Source organism: Diadema setosum, chromosome 11 (genome assembly GCF_964275005.1).
Source record: "Diadema setosum chromosome 11, eeDiaSeto1, whole genome shotgun sequence".
Taxonomy (NCBI): Eukaryota; Metazoa; Echinodermata; class Echinoidea; order Diadematoida; family Diadematidae; genus Diadema; species Diadema setosum.
In genome coordinates this window covers 27,585,063-27,603,898 of record NC_092695.1, presented here as the reverse complement: position 1 = coordinate 27,603,898, position 18,836 = coordinate 27,585,063, and the positions used below count along the sequence as shown (strand labels likewise).

The following is an 18,836-nucleotide window of genomic DNA, read 5'->3' as shown; positions in this document are numbered from 1 at the left end:
GCACTCATGAATCATGGTCTCTGAATAACATGGCATGCAGGGGGCTTACATCTTCGCATACAGAACATTAAAAAAAACATACCTATCTATATGCATGTTCTGCTCTGTATATGCATGTTCTTCTGTCTGTTGTTAGTTTGTTTGATTCTGTGGTTTGTTGATTTTGCTTGTGGGTTCATAGATAACAGTGGAAGAACATATTACTCCCTCAATTGCTACAAGGAGATAATATAAATGTTGTTGGAATTTAGAATGTTAAAATTTTAAAATTCAAATTTAGAATCTAGAAATATCCTGCTACACTTGTCGACTGGAGTTCTTACCAAAGCAGAAAGAACACGGCAAACGTGAATGACGCTGGCTCGATTGCGGTACGTCATCCCTGACTTGTGGAGCAGGCGGAGGGCGCATTCCAACGCAACCTCCTCAAACTGGTCGCATAAAACAAACAAATAAACAAATAGGAACATATTCAGTCAGTGAGAAGGTTACAGCCTAAGTGAATATAAATGAACAACAACAACAACAAAAAAGTCTAATGAACTATTTCATGAAGTGCCAAATTTTCCTTCAGTTTAGCATACTGGATTATCCCATTTGTAAAACATTACTGCAGGTTCAATATGGAATCAACTGGCAGACTAAATACTTTATGCATCATATTGCACAGACAAGAAATTCTCAACCTCCTGACTTCAATAACAACTACTTCATTATTGGAACCCCCAACCCACCGCCACCCATCCCCCACAAGAACAATATGGCTGTTGCAAGACACCAAGCTTTTTGCAAGATACCACGAAAAACACTTATGAAAATGTTAACAGTACGGAGCATACTACGAGGAATTCAAAGTTTACTTGATGAAAATCGGGTTTGGAATGAATGAAACATCCAAAAACAAAGTAAAACAAAGCGATAGTAATAAAGTGTGGGTCCCACACTTTATTAGAATCACTCTGTTTTGGATATCTCAGCCATTTCAAAACCAATTTTCATCAAATAACCGTACTCTTTCATATTTCATAAGAGGTTTCTCACTATCTCACACACAAAAAAAAATGTTAGAAACCTGAAATTAGGTCTCAACCAAAACTATATGATCCCTTTAAGTGGTGCGGTGGTTGGGAATCAGTATGTAAAGCCAGAATCAGATCAACTCACCTGTCCCTGGAACCAATCGGAGCCTCCGATGTCATCAGCAGTTCCGTAGAAGTACATGCCTTCTTCGTTCATCACATATTCCTTTCTCCAATCTTCCTTCTCCATGTAAACTTCGTCCTCTACAAAAAGTGACGTAACAGAAAAGGGACGGAAAATGGTCAGCCGCGATCTTACGACTGCATGATCTTACCATCGAATGCACACACGAAAAGAGTGCATTTCAAACATCTACTGGCTGACAAACACTTTTCTTTGTAGCACTACTACATCAAATTGTACCTCTATTACAAAATCAAATGAATACTGAGTACAATTACAAGATTAACGAATGCTGAACATGAATACATAGATGAAGACTTGGTGTATCACAACTTTGTGGATAAGAAACAAAAGAAATTGTATCACGTTACCTACTAATTGAAGGTATCACCTACTAATTGAAGGTATGATTCGGGTGCTAGCTATGTGGCTAAATGGTCAACTGACTGAAATTATATCTTTAATAGAGGTGGAATAATGTGTCCTTGGACATATTCAAATCACACCTATAAAATCATTTTCTTACTAGGATTGGGGTAGCTGGTATGATTCATGGGTTATACTGTTACAGGTCCAGAGGGCCCATCACATGCTTGGAAACACTCAACAGTAGAGAAAGGGAATATAAGCTTCAACCCGGGGCCCGTTGCATAAAACTTACCACTGAATTTCAATGGTAACTACCATCAAAATTAGGCGTCACAGCCAATCAGCATCAATGATTATAAAATTTACCGCTAATTTGAAGACTTACCGCTAGAAAGGAGCGGTAAGTCCAGCGGTAAGGGTTTTATGCAACAGGGCCCTGATGTAGTCAAATGGTGTGGGAAAGTATCTAGCATGTATGTGTGAGTACTCCAATTTTGTATTACATTTTAAAAAAAATCTAATTCTAACAAGACTTTGCTTCATTCCATTCTATTCACTGAAGTCAAACTTAGTATTAAGTTGAGTTTTCCTTTAATTTGTCCAGCATAACCATATTTTTTGTCAGGCGGAAATCTGGGCATAGCTTTGCACAATGCGAAGCCAGAGCAAAAGTTAAACCAGCAAATACTGTATACGCCATATATTTCGCGAGTCTAAATTTTCGCGAATCGGGACTTCACGACATTTTCGCGAGTGGTTAAATTCCCGATCGTGGAGTCTTGTACTTAATGGAGAAATTTACACGCGTATGTCACATTCACATTGGCATTAGAGTCAATATTTTCGCTTGTTTTTAATTTCGTGAATAGCAGCTGACTTGCGAAATTTGCGAAAATAAAAACCTCCCGAAATATTTGGCGTATACAGTATTCCGTTTGGTTTTCACATCTCTTCCATGTGAATTTATACTATCACCAACTGACTGCAAAATCAAAACATGTTTCATCAAACTCAACTGAGCGAGGGAAAAAAAAATATGAATCTATATCCTCTGCTACAGTATGTCTCTTGTCTGTCAACCACCAGTGGGTGCATGGGTCAGGGGAGAAGAGAACTCACTCTTGCACCACGGGTTGAAGAGGACGATGACTTCGTCAGGGTGCTCAAAGCGGTATTCGTCCTCCTTCTCTGTCTGGGTGCAGACGACCAGGGTGTACTCTCCGACGAGGGCGTCGCAAGCAAGGTACACCTTGAGGGAAACCTTGCTGCCGCTGCTGCTGACCACCTGCAGGCCAAAGTCGTCTGCATCTGGTGCCTTGGTCACCAGGTCGATGGGGACACGTGTACCGGAGCCAACACTGGGACGGGTCCCTGGGGAAGCGAGTGGAAAAAAAAATGATTCTCATACTTCGTTCTCACTCAAGTTTGATCATAATGTACAAGACATCGTTATGCATGTCACATTAACCGACCCCATCCCCCTCCCCCCATACACACACAAACACAAACACACACAGAGTGTCACACAATGAAGTTTTGGAATTTCTCAAATTGGCAAAAACTTGACAGATTAAACAGTAATTTAAGAGGTTGATGAGAGCGGGTATGTATGATTCTACCATCTGACTGGCTGTGTGTGTGACAGCTCTAACTCAATATGAATAGGCCACTCACATTCACTGGTATTCAAGCAGAGTTCAACTCAACTTTGGCTTATCAACTTATTGTGCCAACTTAGGCCTCCTGGATAAGCTCTACAAATTCTAAAAATGGCACTGTTCTAGTATATTCACTAAGACATGCATAATGACAGGTTACACCCCTCTATCCCCAACATTTCTTTGCAGTGAATCAATCATTCCATTTGCAAAAGAATATGATGGTGAACACTGCTGGCTCCTGATATGAAGGGATTAGAATTCCCCAAAGATCAAATGAGAAGGCTGACTCCAGACTTCTATTTCACACGAAGTTACAATCTGGACTCACTTCTTGTTTTTAAATGTCACTCGCAGCTTATTCATCTCATTTGCCTTCAACAAAATAAAATGAAATAGACAAAAAGCTACTTTTCACCAATGATCTTGTTCTTCCATAGAGATCAGTGATTTCCACCCATATGTATGCATGCTGAAAGTCACCCAATTTCCCAATATACATTGTAGGAGCCTAATTTTGTTACATCATCAACTTCCAGCTGCGTGGCGCGCCTCGCTCTAGAAAAACTAGAGCATGCACTTCAGTGTGCGTATGCACATCTCGGAAAATGTGCAGCTTGAACTCCCAAGTTCATCGACCCTACCTGCCAAATTATCAAAAATCCTTCATAAAATCCACAAAAAATCCTGGATCACTACCAAAATTTAATCATCTGTGTTTATACCGTCAAAAATCATAAGATTTGGATCGCAACGCCAATCTTGAGATTAATATCCCACTAATTCAAGTCAGCGTGAATCTTACTCACCCATGAGTAGCTCCAAGGACAGAGTGTCCTTGGCACTGTTGTAGGGCCGGTCAAAGGTCACGCTGAGGTTAAAGGTCTGACCCCTGCGGAGGATGAGCTGATCCATCTCGTACTCATCGGTGTGGTGGGCCTTCCTGTTGGCCTCCTGCAGAGTGTCCAGTTCCTTGACCTTCAGTTGCTTGACTGACCAATGAGAGAATGCGACAAAAACAATTATACCAAGGACACGCCAAGTTGCAAACTCTGTGTGTTGCAAGAGGATTCTCCCTCTTTGTCCTGGACATTCTGAACTGCCAGGTTGATATTTTTAAGTTCAGTAGCTTTTTTAGGGACACAAAACTGATCATGCAAGCTTCCCTGATGAAAGAGACAATAAAATGCTATGCTAACTGTAGAAGTAGAATACACCTGTATGGTGCATCAGAATCTACTCTCTGTAAACTCAACCTTCTGTACTCTTTTAATATCCTCCTATTCTAGTCTCACAACTTCAATCTTGTTGTCATATATTTACAATTTATGACCAGTTTAATGATTTATACGCAACAAATTACATCATAGAAAAATATATATAATATATGTATTCAATATGTGTACATACCCATGTGTGTATACTGTATCCATACGAGGATATTGTATACACTGTATATTCTGCGAGGTTTTTATTTTCTCGAACTTTCAGAGTCTGGTGCCATTTGCGAATTTAAAAACATGCAGAAATATTAACTCTGATCCCAACATCAATGTGATGTGCATGCTACACATTTCTCCAAGAAGTACAGTACTCTACAATTGCCAATATTGCCACCAGCTAAATTGTTGGGAAAATTGTCACAAAATTACACTGGCTATTATGGCGAATGCACTATACATACAGTATGTATACAATGTACATATAATGATGTATGTACATCTATATCTGCACTGTATATAGACATGTGTATATTACTGTAAACATGGAAATTCTCATGCATTTCCAATGACCAGAAAGTAGTACAAAATAAAGCACACAAATATTTTTGCATGTTATATGTATCACAACGCTAGGTATTGATTATGTGGCACTAAAAACATGTGAATTCATCTTACTTGGCACAGGGCAAAAAATTACTTGTATGAAAATATCCAATTTAACAGCACAAAAGAAGACATCAAACACATATTGTACACATACGTAGAGAGATAATGGCAATAAAAAGGCCGTAAGGACAAAAGTTGTGGTAATGTTCTACGGGCCTTGTATTTTCTTTTCCTTTCCTGCTACCCCCATGAAAGTAATTCTTCCAGTGTCTGAGTCTAGTAATGCTATCATATAGATTACCCTCCTTCACCACTGAGTAGATAATTCCAGCTCCTAAACTCTTCTCCAGCAACTGAGATAGAGTACATTAACAGGACCCTATCCCTTCATCTGGCTCTGCCCTATCATGTTCTTCCTCTTCTTCTTCTTCTTTTTTTTTTTCTTACAGTTAAGTCTTGTATCATGTGCTGCCAGTTTTTCCTTCCATTATACAATGATTTCATCAGACTCTTTCCTCCTGAACTCCGTTCAACACAGCTTGATCGATGATTTTTTTTTTCAATCCTGAAATGTGATCAACCTAAAAATCTAGTCTTACATATTGATTTCGTTTGTTTAGTTTAGTTTAGTCTAGTCCAGTTTAGTTTAGTTTGTTTTTGTTTTTTGTTTGTTTGTTTTTTGTTTTTGTTTTTTTTTTGGGGGGGGGGAGGGGAAAAGACATCTCCAAACAGGTAAAAGGAAGAAGAGGTTCAATGCCAATGGAATTCTGTCTTGTTTTCAATCGCCTGTGATATATATGGACCTACAATGAAACAAAGATGTTGGACTATCACAACATTGAAAATGTTGAATTGCAAGTGAATGGACATTTTACACTGAGCTGAAGAGAATCAGCCATATCCTTTTTAACACAAGCCATACAGTGAGATGTGAATAATTTCAGGGTCTCTGAATGACTTACCTGTTTCCTTAGCTTTCTCAATCACGATTGGGTCGGTGGAGATGTCCCTTCTACCAGGGTCAGATTTCCTCACGCCCTTCCTGGCGTACGGCTCGAAACGGCTGGAGTAGCCGAAACGCCTGGGGGCGCGGCGGGTGCGTGAGGAACGACGGACCATTGTGAAAGCCTGGACTCAACCTGAGCATAGTGTGAGGATATCAAACATACAATGTCATGAAGTATGAGCAACATGCTTGCAATGAAGACAATGTCACAATTTTAGATACAGGTACATTGGCCGTGTTTGAGCGCTGAACCGAAGTGAACCAATCTAATCTGTACCGTACCAAACCATGCCAGATATGGAGTGTTCAAGCCATCTCTTCGGAGAAAGTGTATCTCATGAGTTACCTTTAGAGGGGGCAGGGCTCCCCACTAACTGTTAATTTTGGTGGTCCAAAGGCAAACATCCGACCTTTTTTGGTGGCCCGATCAGGCCACCAAATTCTTCATTTCTGAAATTTTGGTGGCCCGACGTGCGTTTTTGGTGGCCCCGGGCCACCAGGCCACCGTTAGTGTCGAGCCCTGAGAGGGGGTCACACATTTTGTAGCAACAGGCTCATGCACCCAGTGCACTTAAAATTATAATGCTACTTATAGTGGGGCAGATATGTGAAAAAGATGCTCACATCCGGCGGAAAGTATGAAATTTTGCTTATAGGGGTATTTTGAGGCGCTGATTTCAAAAACTGCCGGATCCAAGAGATCTGACCACGGGGTTGGCCGCCATTTTGAATTCCAATATGGCCGCCGTCAAAGATCCCTATCTTCAGTTCTGAATGACATTAGCCATTGGAATTTGATATATAAAAGCATGGTGATGTGATGACTTCAATAACAGACTTATTTGATATGTCTGACAAGCTGCACGGCAGCCAATTTGAATTTTTATACATATTTGCCATGTTGGAGTGTTGAAAATCTCTATCTCGGGTTTGTAAATTAGGCTACCTGATTGAGCGCGCGTTTGTAACTGATAGAGTGCGCGCTGATGTATTTACATTGTGACGTCAGTGAAATGTGCATTATGCTTCCGTTTTGCTGCACTTTTTGACATGCCCGTGAATGTTAGTCGTGATGTTTGTCTTCGTAGCCACATTGGAATTCAAAATAGCAGGCATTGCGTTTGTCAGACACATCACATCAGTAATATTTTAACTCAGTATGTTAAAATACTTGTTTACACCTAATTTCAGGGTCACTCACCACTTAGAAATCGAGATAGGAATTTTGAATATTTCGTCGAGGCGGCCATATTGGAATTCAAAATGGCGGCCATTCGATGTTTGTCAGACACTCTGAATCAATCTGTCATCAAATTCAATGTGTCAAAACGCTCATGTGTACCAAATTTTGGTGCCACAGGTCATTCAGAACTGAAGATAGGGATCTTTGAATTTGTTTTGTGATGGCGGCCATATTGGAATTCCAAATGGCGGCCGACCCCGTGGTCAGATCTCTTGGATCCGGCAATATTTGAAATCAGTGCCCCAAAATATCCATATATGCAAAATTTCACACTTTCCGCCGGATGTGAGCATTTGGACCAATTTTTGTTACATATCTGCCCTACTATTACAGATGTCCCGAACAAAGAGAACCAATTCTTTGCATTATGTGTGTTATGCTCATGAGTTCTTTTCATGCCAACCTCTGGTATTGTTTAATATGGAATGCTTTTAGAGCACACTGCAAAGTGGTACACTTTTCGCCCAGTATAGTACAGCACAATGAGTTTGCAGTAGCGATGATTAAAGACTTCTTTGCTTCAGGTTGAAACAGTGTTGCAGGGAAAGTTGCAGCACTTACAATCTCAGCTATCATTTACACTATAATATGCATTTTACACAAGTAGTTACCTTTAGAAGTCAAGTGCTAAATCATCTTTTTTTCACTGCTAAACTTTCAACTTTTGAACATAAAGTCACAATTCTAACACATTCATTTTTAAAAGAGTACATGTTTCTAAATTCTGCACTACATTGTATCTAAACAATCTTCTATATGGGTAGCAAAAGAGTGTAGTTGAAAAAGATTTACTGACATACCAAACAACTAGGTCAAAACTAAATAGGAATGAGGTGCTGTGCTGTTCTGTGGCAAATGTTTGAACAAAGCAGACGACAGATGTAGGTAATACACAACACTCGACTCTGATCCTAGTCTGGTCTCTACTACTGTATTATCAATTTTAGTCTGGCTTCCAGACCCTCTGCTTGTACTATTTTGCTATACAGGATATCGATGCCCTTAACGTCGAAAACTGGAGTAAGTTTAGGTGGATTTTTCGCCGCGGAATCCAGTTGGCAAAGGGTCTGGAAACCAGACTATCATACATTTTGCGAGTCTAAATTTTCGCGAATCGGGAACTCCGGACGATTTCGTGAGTGTTTAAATTCGCCATCGTGGAGTCCTGTACTGAACGGAGAAATGTACATGCGTTCGTCACATCCACACCGGGATCAGAGTCAATATTTTTGTGTGTCTTTAATTCCACGAATAGCACCTGACTCGCGAAATTCGCGAAAATAAAAACCTCGCGAAATATTCGCCGTATGCAGTATATCAATTTAAGACAAGGAAGTTCGCATACACCATAAGTTATCTGCAAATTCTATAATCTTTATGTGTGCGATGCAGCATTCTGGGAGAGGAGAACTCTTTGTGCTGTACTAAATGCAGTTGTTCCAAATGTTGTACTCGGCAGATGTGCCAAAAGGCATCAGGACAGTATAATGTTACCTCTCCCTTCTCGTAAGACATGATGGATTGCACTGCAGTGTGCAATGTACACTGTACAAATGAACATCACTGGACTTGAATTTTAAGGAAAAAAAATCAACAACACAAATGCACACATGCACATACACTCGATACGTATGTACAAAGGGAAGATGACACTTAAAGGAATGGTGCGGCCTACAGTTTTGTTGAGACAGGGTATTCAGATTTTAACTTTTTGCAATATAATTAGAAACCTCCTACAAATTATACTAAAGAGCATACAATTGTAAGAGGAATTTAAAATTTATTTGATGAAAATTAGTTTTAAAATGGCTGAGATATCCAAAAACAAAATAAAGCAAAGTGGTTCTAATAAAAGGTAAAGGTAAGCCCCAACTTTTTTTAGGACGTCTTTGATTTTGGATATCTTAGCCATCTTAAAACTAATTTTCATCAAATAAACTTTGAATTCCTCTCAGAATTGTATGCTCTATAATATTTTTTTAAAAGAGGTTTTTCATCATCTCTTGTTTGAAATCAGTTGTTAAAGTACTTTAGGCTCATAAAAACATACAGAAGTATTATTTCATCAATTTGCATTTCATTGGATGGCACACAAAAATTTATGTAGGCCTACTGTCATTTGATTTTGAAGTCAAACATATGTTTGTTTTTTTCTTTGTGAAAGAACCATAATTTCCCTTCTGCAACAATAATGACCTCTGATCTCAGCTTCCCATTGAATAGCAGCTTATTCAAAGTTTGAACTATCCTGATCTGGGGGGTGTTTCATCAACGTTTGTCAGCGCTGACAATTTCAACAAAATCCTTGGTTTTGATTGGCTGAGATGCTCTGGTCACTGACTGTTACTATGGTGATTGTCAGCGATGACAACTTTTTGCGCTGACAAACGTTGATGAAACACCCCCCTGGTCAAACATTCACTGGCATTCCGGTGAGCCATTTGACCTTTGATATTGACCTTCCTAAGTGTAATCACCATTAGCGAAGACTGCACACACCACTTTTCAGAGTTTGCAGGATTCATAAATTTGAGGCAAATATTTGAATAGTCTAGACACCAATGTGTAATGCCATGATACAATTACAAATGTATAATGGCTGCCATTGCAGCAGTGTCTACACATACAGTGAGGTACTTGTCACTTTTGTGTAGTTTGATAATACCACAATCTATTCAGCTATTAAGCATTATACATTTGTTTGTACACTGTCTATGCATGCTTTCAAGGTAATCTAAGATAAAGTCATAATGATCTATAAAGAAGCCCCACTAGGCAAAGAGACCAACAATGAAGGGCTCTATTTTCAGCTTTTTTTGTCTTCCAAACTAGAACAGCGACATCACTGAGCTGATCATGCGAAACCAGAAATGAACTAGACTCCTTGACTGTTTCGATGTAATTGTGGGTACAGTATATAACACACTTTTACTATGGCATGCATAACAGAACCCCCTCCCCGTTGTCATGCAAGTCGCATCAGTGCACACACACACCAAAGCAGATCATGCCATTTCATTATGAAGGGGGATTGGGAACAGCCAATTCCCGCCAAAAGAAAATCCTCATTCACCCACGCATGACAATGAATTGACTGAATCAATACTGGCTTAAATAGAAAACAGCCCTAGTCCATCAAAATAGCTACACATGGCTTATCATGCCTGTTTTCCCTCCTTCTTTCCATCTGGTTTTTTTTTTTTTTGGTCTGATCCTGTTACTTTATATTTACCTCCACCAAGGGAGGAGGTTATGTTTTCATTACCATTGGTTTGTGTGTTTGTTAGTGAATAGTTAGTTAGTTAGTTTGTCCATGTGCAAAATAACTCAAAAAGTAGATAACGGATTGGGATGAAACTTGCAGGAAAGGCTGAGAATGACATAAGTAACAAACAATTAACTTTTTGTAGTGTTCCGATAATTTTGGGGGAATATATGAAGGATTTTTGATATTTTGGCAGGTAGGGTCAACGAACCTGGGAGTGAGGTTTGCATGCGCGCACTAAAGCGCATGCTCTAGTTTCTGCTAGGGGCGAGGCACGCCGTGCAGCTAAGGGGTTTCTGACGTACACTGTACACTGATTGGGATGAAACTTGCAGGAAAGGCTGAGAATGACACAAGTAACAAACGATTAACTTTTGGTATTGATCCGATAAATTTGGGGGAATATATGAAGGATTTTTGATATTTTGGCAGGTAGGGTCAACGAACCTGGGAGTGAGGTTTGCATGCGCGCACTAAAGCGCATGCTCTAGTTTCTGCTAGGGGCGAGGCACGCCGTGCAGCTAAGGGGTTTCTGACGTACACTGTAACAAAGGCTTCTATATTGGGAAATCGGGCGACTTTCCGCACACAATGCCACTGGATAAGTACGTATGGGTGGAAATCACTGATCAGTGGTGGAAATGAGCTGCATGCATAGCGGTTATATCAAAAATACACATCAATTGTGGGAAGTCTGTACTTATATAATCTAATGACAAAATGTAAGTTTTTTGTTTCTTTTTTTTTTCTTTTTTCCCTTCCTCTTCTTCCACAACCTGTGATCAATAGGTGAAGTCCTGAGAGACATGAAAAAAAAAATATAAAAACAAATATACACGGTGTAAATTATAAGTGCAAAAGTAGTGAAATATTCATCGGTTTGAAAAGTATTTCTCATCTGCTCCATTGAAACCAATCTATATTTTATGCATCTGTCATGTAAATACCTAGTTAGAATGAAGCATAAAGCAGAAGGAAGGACATAAATACTGGTACAATGTAATTGAAATGACTACTGACACAGCCAAGAAAACAGAACTCAGCCAAGAAAGGACAATCAAATCACAAACAAGAAAGGATATATACAGCAGAATACCATGTACAAAATTTACATGTGTATACTTGTATCTTAGAAAATCATAGAAGCCCCCCCCCCCAAAAAAGAAAAAAAAAATCTAATAAAGGTATAAAGAAATAAGAAAATTAAATCATGTAGTCTCTGGACAATCAAAGATGTTGTTTTGAACATGCATACATGTTATAACAAGGTTCCCAGCATTTCACGAAAGCAAAATTTCCCGATTTTTCCAGACGAAGTCTCAAAATTCCATGATAATTATATCAACTCACTTGATAATTATATCAACTCACTTGCATTTACTGTGGTAAATGGTTATAAAAGGGGTGTTCCCTACTGATTTGCCAGTAAATTCTAAATTTCTGACATTGTTTTGTGTGCAAAAGTCATGTCTCTACAAAGTAGCTACTGGTGATAAGAAAGAAAAGCAGTGCATTAGATTTGTCACACAATTTACATCAAAACAAAGCTTGGCATTTTCTCTATAACTTTGCTCCTGACATGTCCAGGTAACAAAAATCTATAAAAGTTACAGTACAGTAGATTAAAAAAAACAGACTGTTTTCCCAAAGCTGCATTGCTGTCTCAGAATATGGCACACAGGGCGTTTACACCATGGCACATAAAGAGTTAAAACACACACACACACACACACACACACACAGAAAAAAACAACAACTAATGTTGACCATGCAAGGCACTACATGAACAGTATGAACGTTGATGCAGCCTTGTTACCTCCGCCAAGGGAGGAGATATGTTTTCGTTACCGTTTGTTTGTTTGTCTGTGTGCAGAATAACTCAAAAAGTAGTTAACAGATTTAAATGAAACTTACAGGAAAGGCTGAGAATGACACAAGTAACAAATGATAAAATTTTGGTAGTGAATTTATGAAAGATTTTTGATATTTTGACAGGTAGGGTCAATGAACTTTGGAGTTCAAGCTGCGCATTTTTGAGGTTTTCAAACGCGCACTAAAGTGCATGCTCTAGTTTCTGCTAGGGCGAGGCGTGCCGCGCAGCTGAGGGTTTATGATGTAACATAGGCTTTTATGTTGGGAAATCGGGCAATTTTTCAGCATGTATACCTATGGGTGGAAATCACTGATCTCTGTGGAAGAGCCCAAAAAACTTTTCCCCAGTGGTGGAGAGGAGAAAAATCGCTTTGGGAAGAGCAAGATCATCGGTGGAAAGTATCTGCTTGGCGGAGGTCTGCACTCTCAGAGTGCTTTTCTAGTTTAATGCTAGTTTTCTGCTAAATCTTTGTGAGGGAAGATTATATTTAGCCTATATGCACGTGTGTGTGTGTGAGAGAGAGAATGTGTGTGTGTGTGTGTGTGTGTGTATGCAGATGAAAAAAAAAAAGCGTGATGTGGAGTGTGTGTGTGCGCATGTGTGCTGGCTTCCCCAAAGAATACAAACTACTGTGTAAATAATTTAAAGACCTACCAGGAAAAATCAATATACCAGCCACCCAATTGTCATGATCCCACATGAGGATCAATACCTGCAGGCAGTACATTGTGTATAAATGCCAGGGATTAGACCAGAGTCAATTTGAAAGAAAACTTGCAGCTCGAGAGAGGTGAAAGCCCTTTAACTCTTAATGTGCCAGACCCAGAACCCCTAACGTGCCAGACATTTTTACCCAACGCCAGAAAGTTTGCGAACTGGATTGACAATGTAATTTAAGACTGCTATATCTTTGAAACTATTGTCTGTTTTGAATTGGGTTCTTCACAACAAATATCAAGAAATGATTGTTCTTTCGTGTCATTTAGTCAGTTTGCTGTAATATTTATCTGAACCTGAAATATTGAAGAAATAATCGATATCATTAAAAAATTATTACATTTTTTTTTTTGTGTAGTATGGAAAGAAAGAGTCAGGCATGATTTTTCTTCAATAGAACGCTCCCTTGACTCTGTGAGAAAGTTTTAGAGCTACATTTCCTCTTGCAAATGATAACAAATTTGTCTTCTAGAGTTGTATAATTCCAAAGATATTGGCAGTTCAATTTGTCTTTTCAATTTCATTTTCTGCCTCGGTAATTCATTCCCAAATCTGTGTCCTTTAGTCCCAGATCCTGTATATAAAACTCAAGTAAATCCCGCGTCGAGTCCTGGAAGAGTGTCTTTTGTCCACTTGAGAAGGAAGCACCCACTAATCCTTCTTTTGTCTCTACTACGGCCGGGCGTACTCTATTGAAATCGGCAGGCCTTTGTACGTGAGGAGTTTGTGCTCGTGCAATTCCTTGGTTTACAGGTCTACTTTCCGTCCACTGTACATGTACATAGACAAGAACAAAAGCGTGTTCTTCTTTTGTATAAGGGCCATTCTCAGATTAAGTGTTCAATTCCATGTGAGTAAAACCGAAAAATCAACCACAAGGTAATACATTCAAAGATGTGTTTTCGGAAACTTCAAAACCGGTCAAATACGAAACAAAAAGTGGAACATTCTAAATGATAGCCATTCATTGAGTAAAAATGAATTGAAATAGAGCATCATATATGATCTCTGATCACCAATCAGATACGTTACCGCAAATTTACATGTTGTAATGGACTCCTAACTCTGAATTAAATTTATTGTTTTGATCCAATATCTGTTTAGGAAAAGACATTTGTCCCCTTAAAGATATTGGGGGTTTTCAAGAGGTAAAGATGTTGTCATCCCTTGCTAATTGGTAGAAATTATTTCTGTGTGGTAGGTTGAAATATGCTTTTTGCTGAAATGAAATATAACCTTAAGATTCACTTTGTATTTTTAGCAAATTTCGCTTACAAATAAAGCTTCGAATCCCACAAATCATGCAAAGGGAACGATCCAATTTGGAATATCACAGGAAACAAATATGAATTGCTTTCCTAGGGAAATAACTATTGAAAAACATCGAATCACCTTTGGTAACGTATCTGGTAAAATATAAGTAATAATTTTAGTTGTGTATGAATTAAAAGATATCACCCGTTTAATTATTTACCTCATGAATTGATGTAAAAATGAATTATGTAAGCCCAAATTAACCATTTTAAACATTGTACGTAATATTTAAACTATCAAATGTAGTGGAAAAGAGCCCTAAATGTGAAAGCTGAGTTCTTCATTCACAGAATATTCTCATCTTACGTCTGAATGTATTTATCCATCTGACTATAAATATTCATTAAGTTTTGATGGATAATGCAAACAAGGTTTAAAAAATATGTTTTTGCAGGCATTTAGAAGGAAGTAGGTACAGTCTCTATGAACTCGATATGCTAAACAGTTGTTTGACCTATGGTAACGTATTTGGCTCATCCCTTTTAATGAAAATGAATAAATAATTGTTTAACTTATCAATGAATCTTGAGTACTTCTTCATATGTTGAAAAACACTAGAATAAATATGCAACAGAACACTGAAGCTTTTCTCGGAAGCGTTTCATAAACTACTTTTTACTCTTTCAAAGTTTGGTAACGTATCTGGCGTACCGTAAATGAATCTGTCGGTGAAGTTACAAAGCAATTTCTACTGAATATTCTTCATTTGAACATAACTTTAATTTTTTATGGAAGCGTCATTCTATGCAGAATTGTTTTATGAACACTTTGTTTTACATAACATTATTTGTCACCGTGGGTGCCCTGAATTATACGTAACGTATCTGCTAAATCTGAAAAGCAAAAAACTGATATGCTGAATCTTAGCTTTGTCTTGTAAAATAAACGTTCAAAGTTGTTGCATAGAATATGAAAGTGGCTGGGTTTTATAGACTAGAACTTTGGAGTTTATGAGCACACAACGATTTGTTTGTAAAAACATTTACAATTTCTTTTCAGCATTTTGATTATGTGGTAACGTATCTGTCGGAAAACTTGGCATTAAGTTGTGAGACACTGATGCAGAAAGAAAAATCATGTGGAAGTGTTGATCTTTTTCACCTCTCTGTCCTTTTGGTGTAAGAATATATTCCTGAGGTCCAACAAAACGAAGCATGTAATGTGTAGGGATGAATTTTGACCAGATTTGATCCCCAGAAAGCACAAGACCCATGAGCAAAATTCGGTCACGTATCTGGGGTAACGTATCTGTGGTAACGTATATGGTCGATCATATTATTATGAGAGCGATATCTACCAAATATTTCTCACTTGTACTAAACTTTAATATTGAATCGATGCGTCATTCCGAGGAGTAATGTATAATATACAATTTGTCTGACATTGCAATATCTGTCGCAGTGGGTGGCGTGAAAAGTATGTCACGTATCTGTCCAAATAAAAGTGTAGAAAACCGATATTTCAAACATTGTACCGTATTCTCAAAAAAGAGCTGTTGCACAAAAAATCTAAGTACTTGCAATGTATGAAGTATATCCTCAGGGTTTTATACACACAGGGTCATTGCATAGTCTTGTTATTTTCGCAATGCTGTAACACTAAAGAAACTGGTAACGTATCTGGCGGTGAACTTGGCGACAGGTTTCAAAAGGCTATAAAAAAGAAGTCAATAAACATTTTGGAACTTTTTGAGTATTGTGATTAGCACATATGATATGCTCATCGTCCATGAAAATAATATTTGGAAAGTGTGTTTGTGGACGGAGAGGAGCAATAAAACATAATTCTGAAATAGCCGGCGACACTGCGTTCTGGGGGTCTTAACGAAGTTTAACAGCAAAATTTTATACAAAAAGGCAGACAACCGCATTTGATCGTGTTTATTTTTAACAAATAAAGTAATCGTGATATATTATAAACATTTAAATAGTATCTAATAGGTTTCAGGGAACCGCAAACTGTCATGGAATGTCGGCGACACCAAAATTCCGTATTTGAACGCTTTTACTGAGAATGGGCCATAAGCTAGCGAGGGGACGATTAGTGAAGTTCACTGTCCAAGACAAAAGGATGAAAGACTTGACCGACGAACGAAAGCTTTACCCTCTTTTAGGGACAAAATGAAAGCCGCTCCTGCAGGAGAGCGCCCAAGCAGAACAATGCGAGTGGAAACGCATAGACAACACACACAGATTCAGTAGCATACACACGCATGATTTATCAATGAGACTTTTGATCTATACAAATTTTCCCGACGCGAAAAAAATAGATCTAGCTGAAAGATCACGCATTTACTCAAAATTTTTCAATGTAAGCATACTCATATTTTCAGTGGAAACGATGGATATGCTAATCAGCTACCAGTACATGTAAATGGCAGTTTCTTGTTGTAACGCGTTTTGGTACCACAAGAACTTAAATGACCAATGTTTTTTGCGCTCTTCTTGGTCGCCGTTCGGCGACCATGGCACGTTAAGAGTTAACGCTTGGGCCATTCATCAATGCAATCAACAGTTTGAGTGCACATTCAATGTGACTCGATGGGTTTATGCGTACTTTGGTTACCATACTGCACTCACACACACTGGGCAACTCGATTTACAAGGGGCATGTTTGGCAGAATATTACAGCTGAATAATATGCATTCTTTCTACTTGCTGTTTAAAAAGTCTTTGAATTTTGGAGAAAAGGTAGTGATGGTCAGACCATCACAAAGAAATGTACAGAAACCTCCTGAATTTACAACTTCCACAATTTCTGTGAGATCTCGTAAAAGACCACAATCCCATGTCAATTAATCAGAATCAATCAAACTATGTAAAAAACTCCCCTATGGCTATGAAATATTCCCTCACAGCTTTGTAAAAATTAAAGTTACCCAGTATTTAAGTAGAGTTTTACTTTTTTGCGTCAGCTGTAAAATCACAAATGATATGCTCTGATATCATTTTGACATGACCTCCGTTTTAATACCGACAACGGATCTGTACTTGCGCTACTTTTCTAGAACTAAAAAAGTCTAACTTTTGTGTGAAGATCAATGTATCAATCAATGACAGACAGTATGCAAACTGTTCAGGGAAAACCATCGAAACCTATAAGCAAAGATTGGATAAAATATGTGACCCTGAGGATTTTTTTCAATCTGGACGGTCCCAGAAATGAGAAATGTACAGGTATGATGCAGAACTTAATACTCGATTCAATGTTGTTGGTTTGTTTTTGTTTTTGGTTTTGGTTTTGTTTTTTTGTTTTTTTGTTTTTGTTTTGTTTTTTGTTTTTTTTTTGGGGGGGGGGGGAAGGGGAGATTTTTGCATTGGAAATTTCCACTGCAGTTGACTGACTATATAGAACATATTTGAGTCATGAAATCATATATGGTAATAAAGGTAGTTAGTTTACACTTCTTTCCACTTGTTTTGCAACATTCTCATCATCATGCTGTTTGTGATCTGTCTTGTATGAAAGATTATAAAAATTGTAATGGCAATCCAGGGGTTTCTGGGCCGTGATGATGAAACGGCATTTATACAGGGTCATTTATCTGCAGAAACATTCAAAGGTCACAGTCATAACCTCTGATGCTATGACCAAGTAATAGCTATTTTAGTTTAAATGCAAAATAGTCATCTCACCTTTTTAGCATATCAACACATGATGTCATTGTAATCCAATATTGGCTATGACTTCTTAGGTCCCAAAATCGGTTACAGCTCGTTATTCCGAAGGTTCGTTATTCCGAAGGCTCGTCAGTCTGAAGATTCGTTATTCCGAAGGTTTGTTTTTGCGAATTTCATTTTCGGATTAACAAATCTTCGGAATAACGAACCTTCGGAATAACGCCACAAATGTTCGGATTTACAAACCCTTTTTCATTTTCGGATTAACGAACCTCTAGTTATAGGGAATTTGCGTGTTTCGGATTAACGAACCTTCAGAACAACGAACCTTCGGAATAATGAACAGCACCCCCAAAATCTTGTCATAAATTCTGTTGGATGGAAACCAAACTACTCTGTATTTGCTCCTCTTCTTTGTATGCATAGGAGTTATGTTTAGCTGCAATTAGCCATTGGAGTTTCCTTAACTGTTCCTTTTTTTCTTTTGTTTGTTTGTTGTTGATGGGGTTTTTTGTTTGTTTGTTTTTTTTTTGCTCTGACAGTAAAACAGAGAAATAATTCTATTGAATATTCTGTCTTTTCTAGGGAGTGACAACAGATATGTGTTTTTAACCTTGCATTACAGTGGTGTAGATCTAGATCTCCATCTACATGTACAGGTCTCTCTCTCTATCTCTGGACATTCGTTGTGTTGACAAAGACTCGTCACCATCAGAAACTTATGACACTAATGCTATTA

The 18,836-nt window shown here is 38.3% G+C and overlaps 1 protein-coding gene across 1 annotated transcript in view; it reads right to left on the bottom strand.

Annotated features, from left to right (window-relative positions):
* LOC140234671 (protein-glutamine gamma-glutamyltransferase K-like) overlaps nucleotides 1–18,836 on the bottom strand; it is a 35,558-nt gene that overhangs the window by 13,574 nt on the left and 3,148 nt on the right. The window contains exons 2-6 of the mRNA XM_072314704.1: nucleotides 6,022–6,198; nucleotides 4,040–4,222; nucleotides 2,692–2,943; nucleotides 1,165–1,283; nucleotides 324–431 (exon numbers count right to left, since the gene is read on the bottom strand). Of these exons, the coding sequence (XP_072170805.1) occupies nucleotides 324–431; nucleotides 1,165–1,283; nucleotides 2,692–2,943; nucleotides 4,040–4,222; nucleotides 6,022–6,178 (819 nt within the window). The 5' untranslated portion in view covers nucleotides 6,179–6,198. The remainder of the gene's footprint in view (nucleotides 1–323; nucleotides 432–1,164; nucleotides 1,284–2,691; nucleotides 2,944–4,039; nucleotides 4,223–6,021; nucleotides 6,199–18,836) is intronic.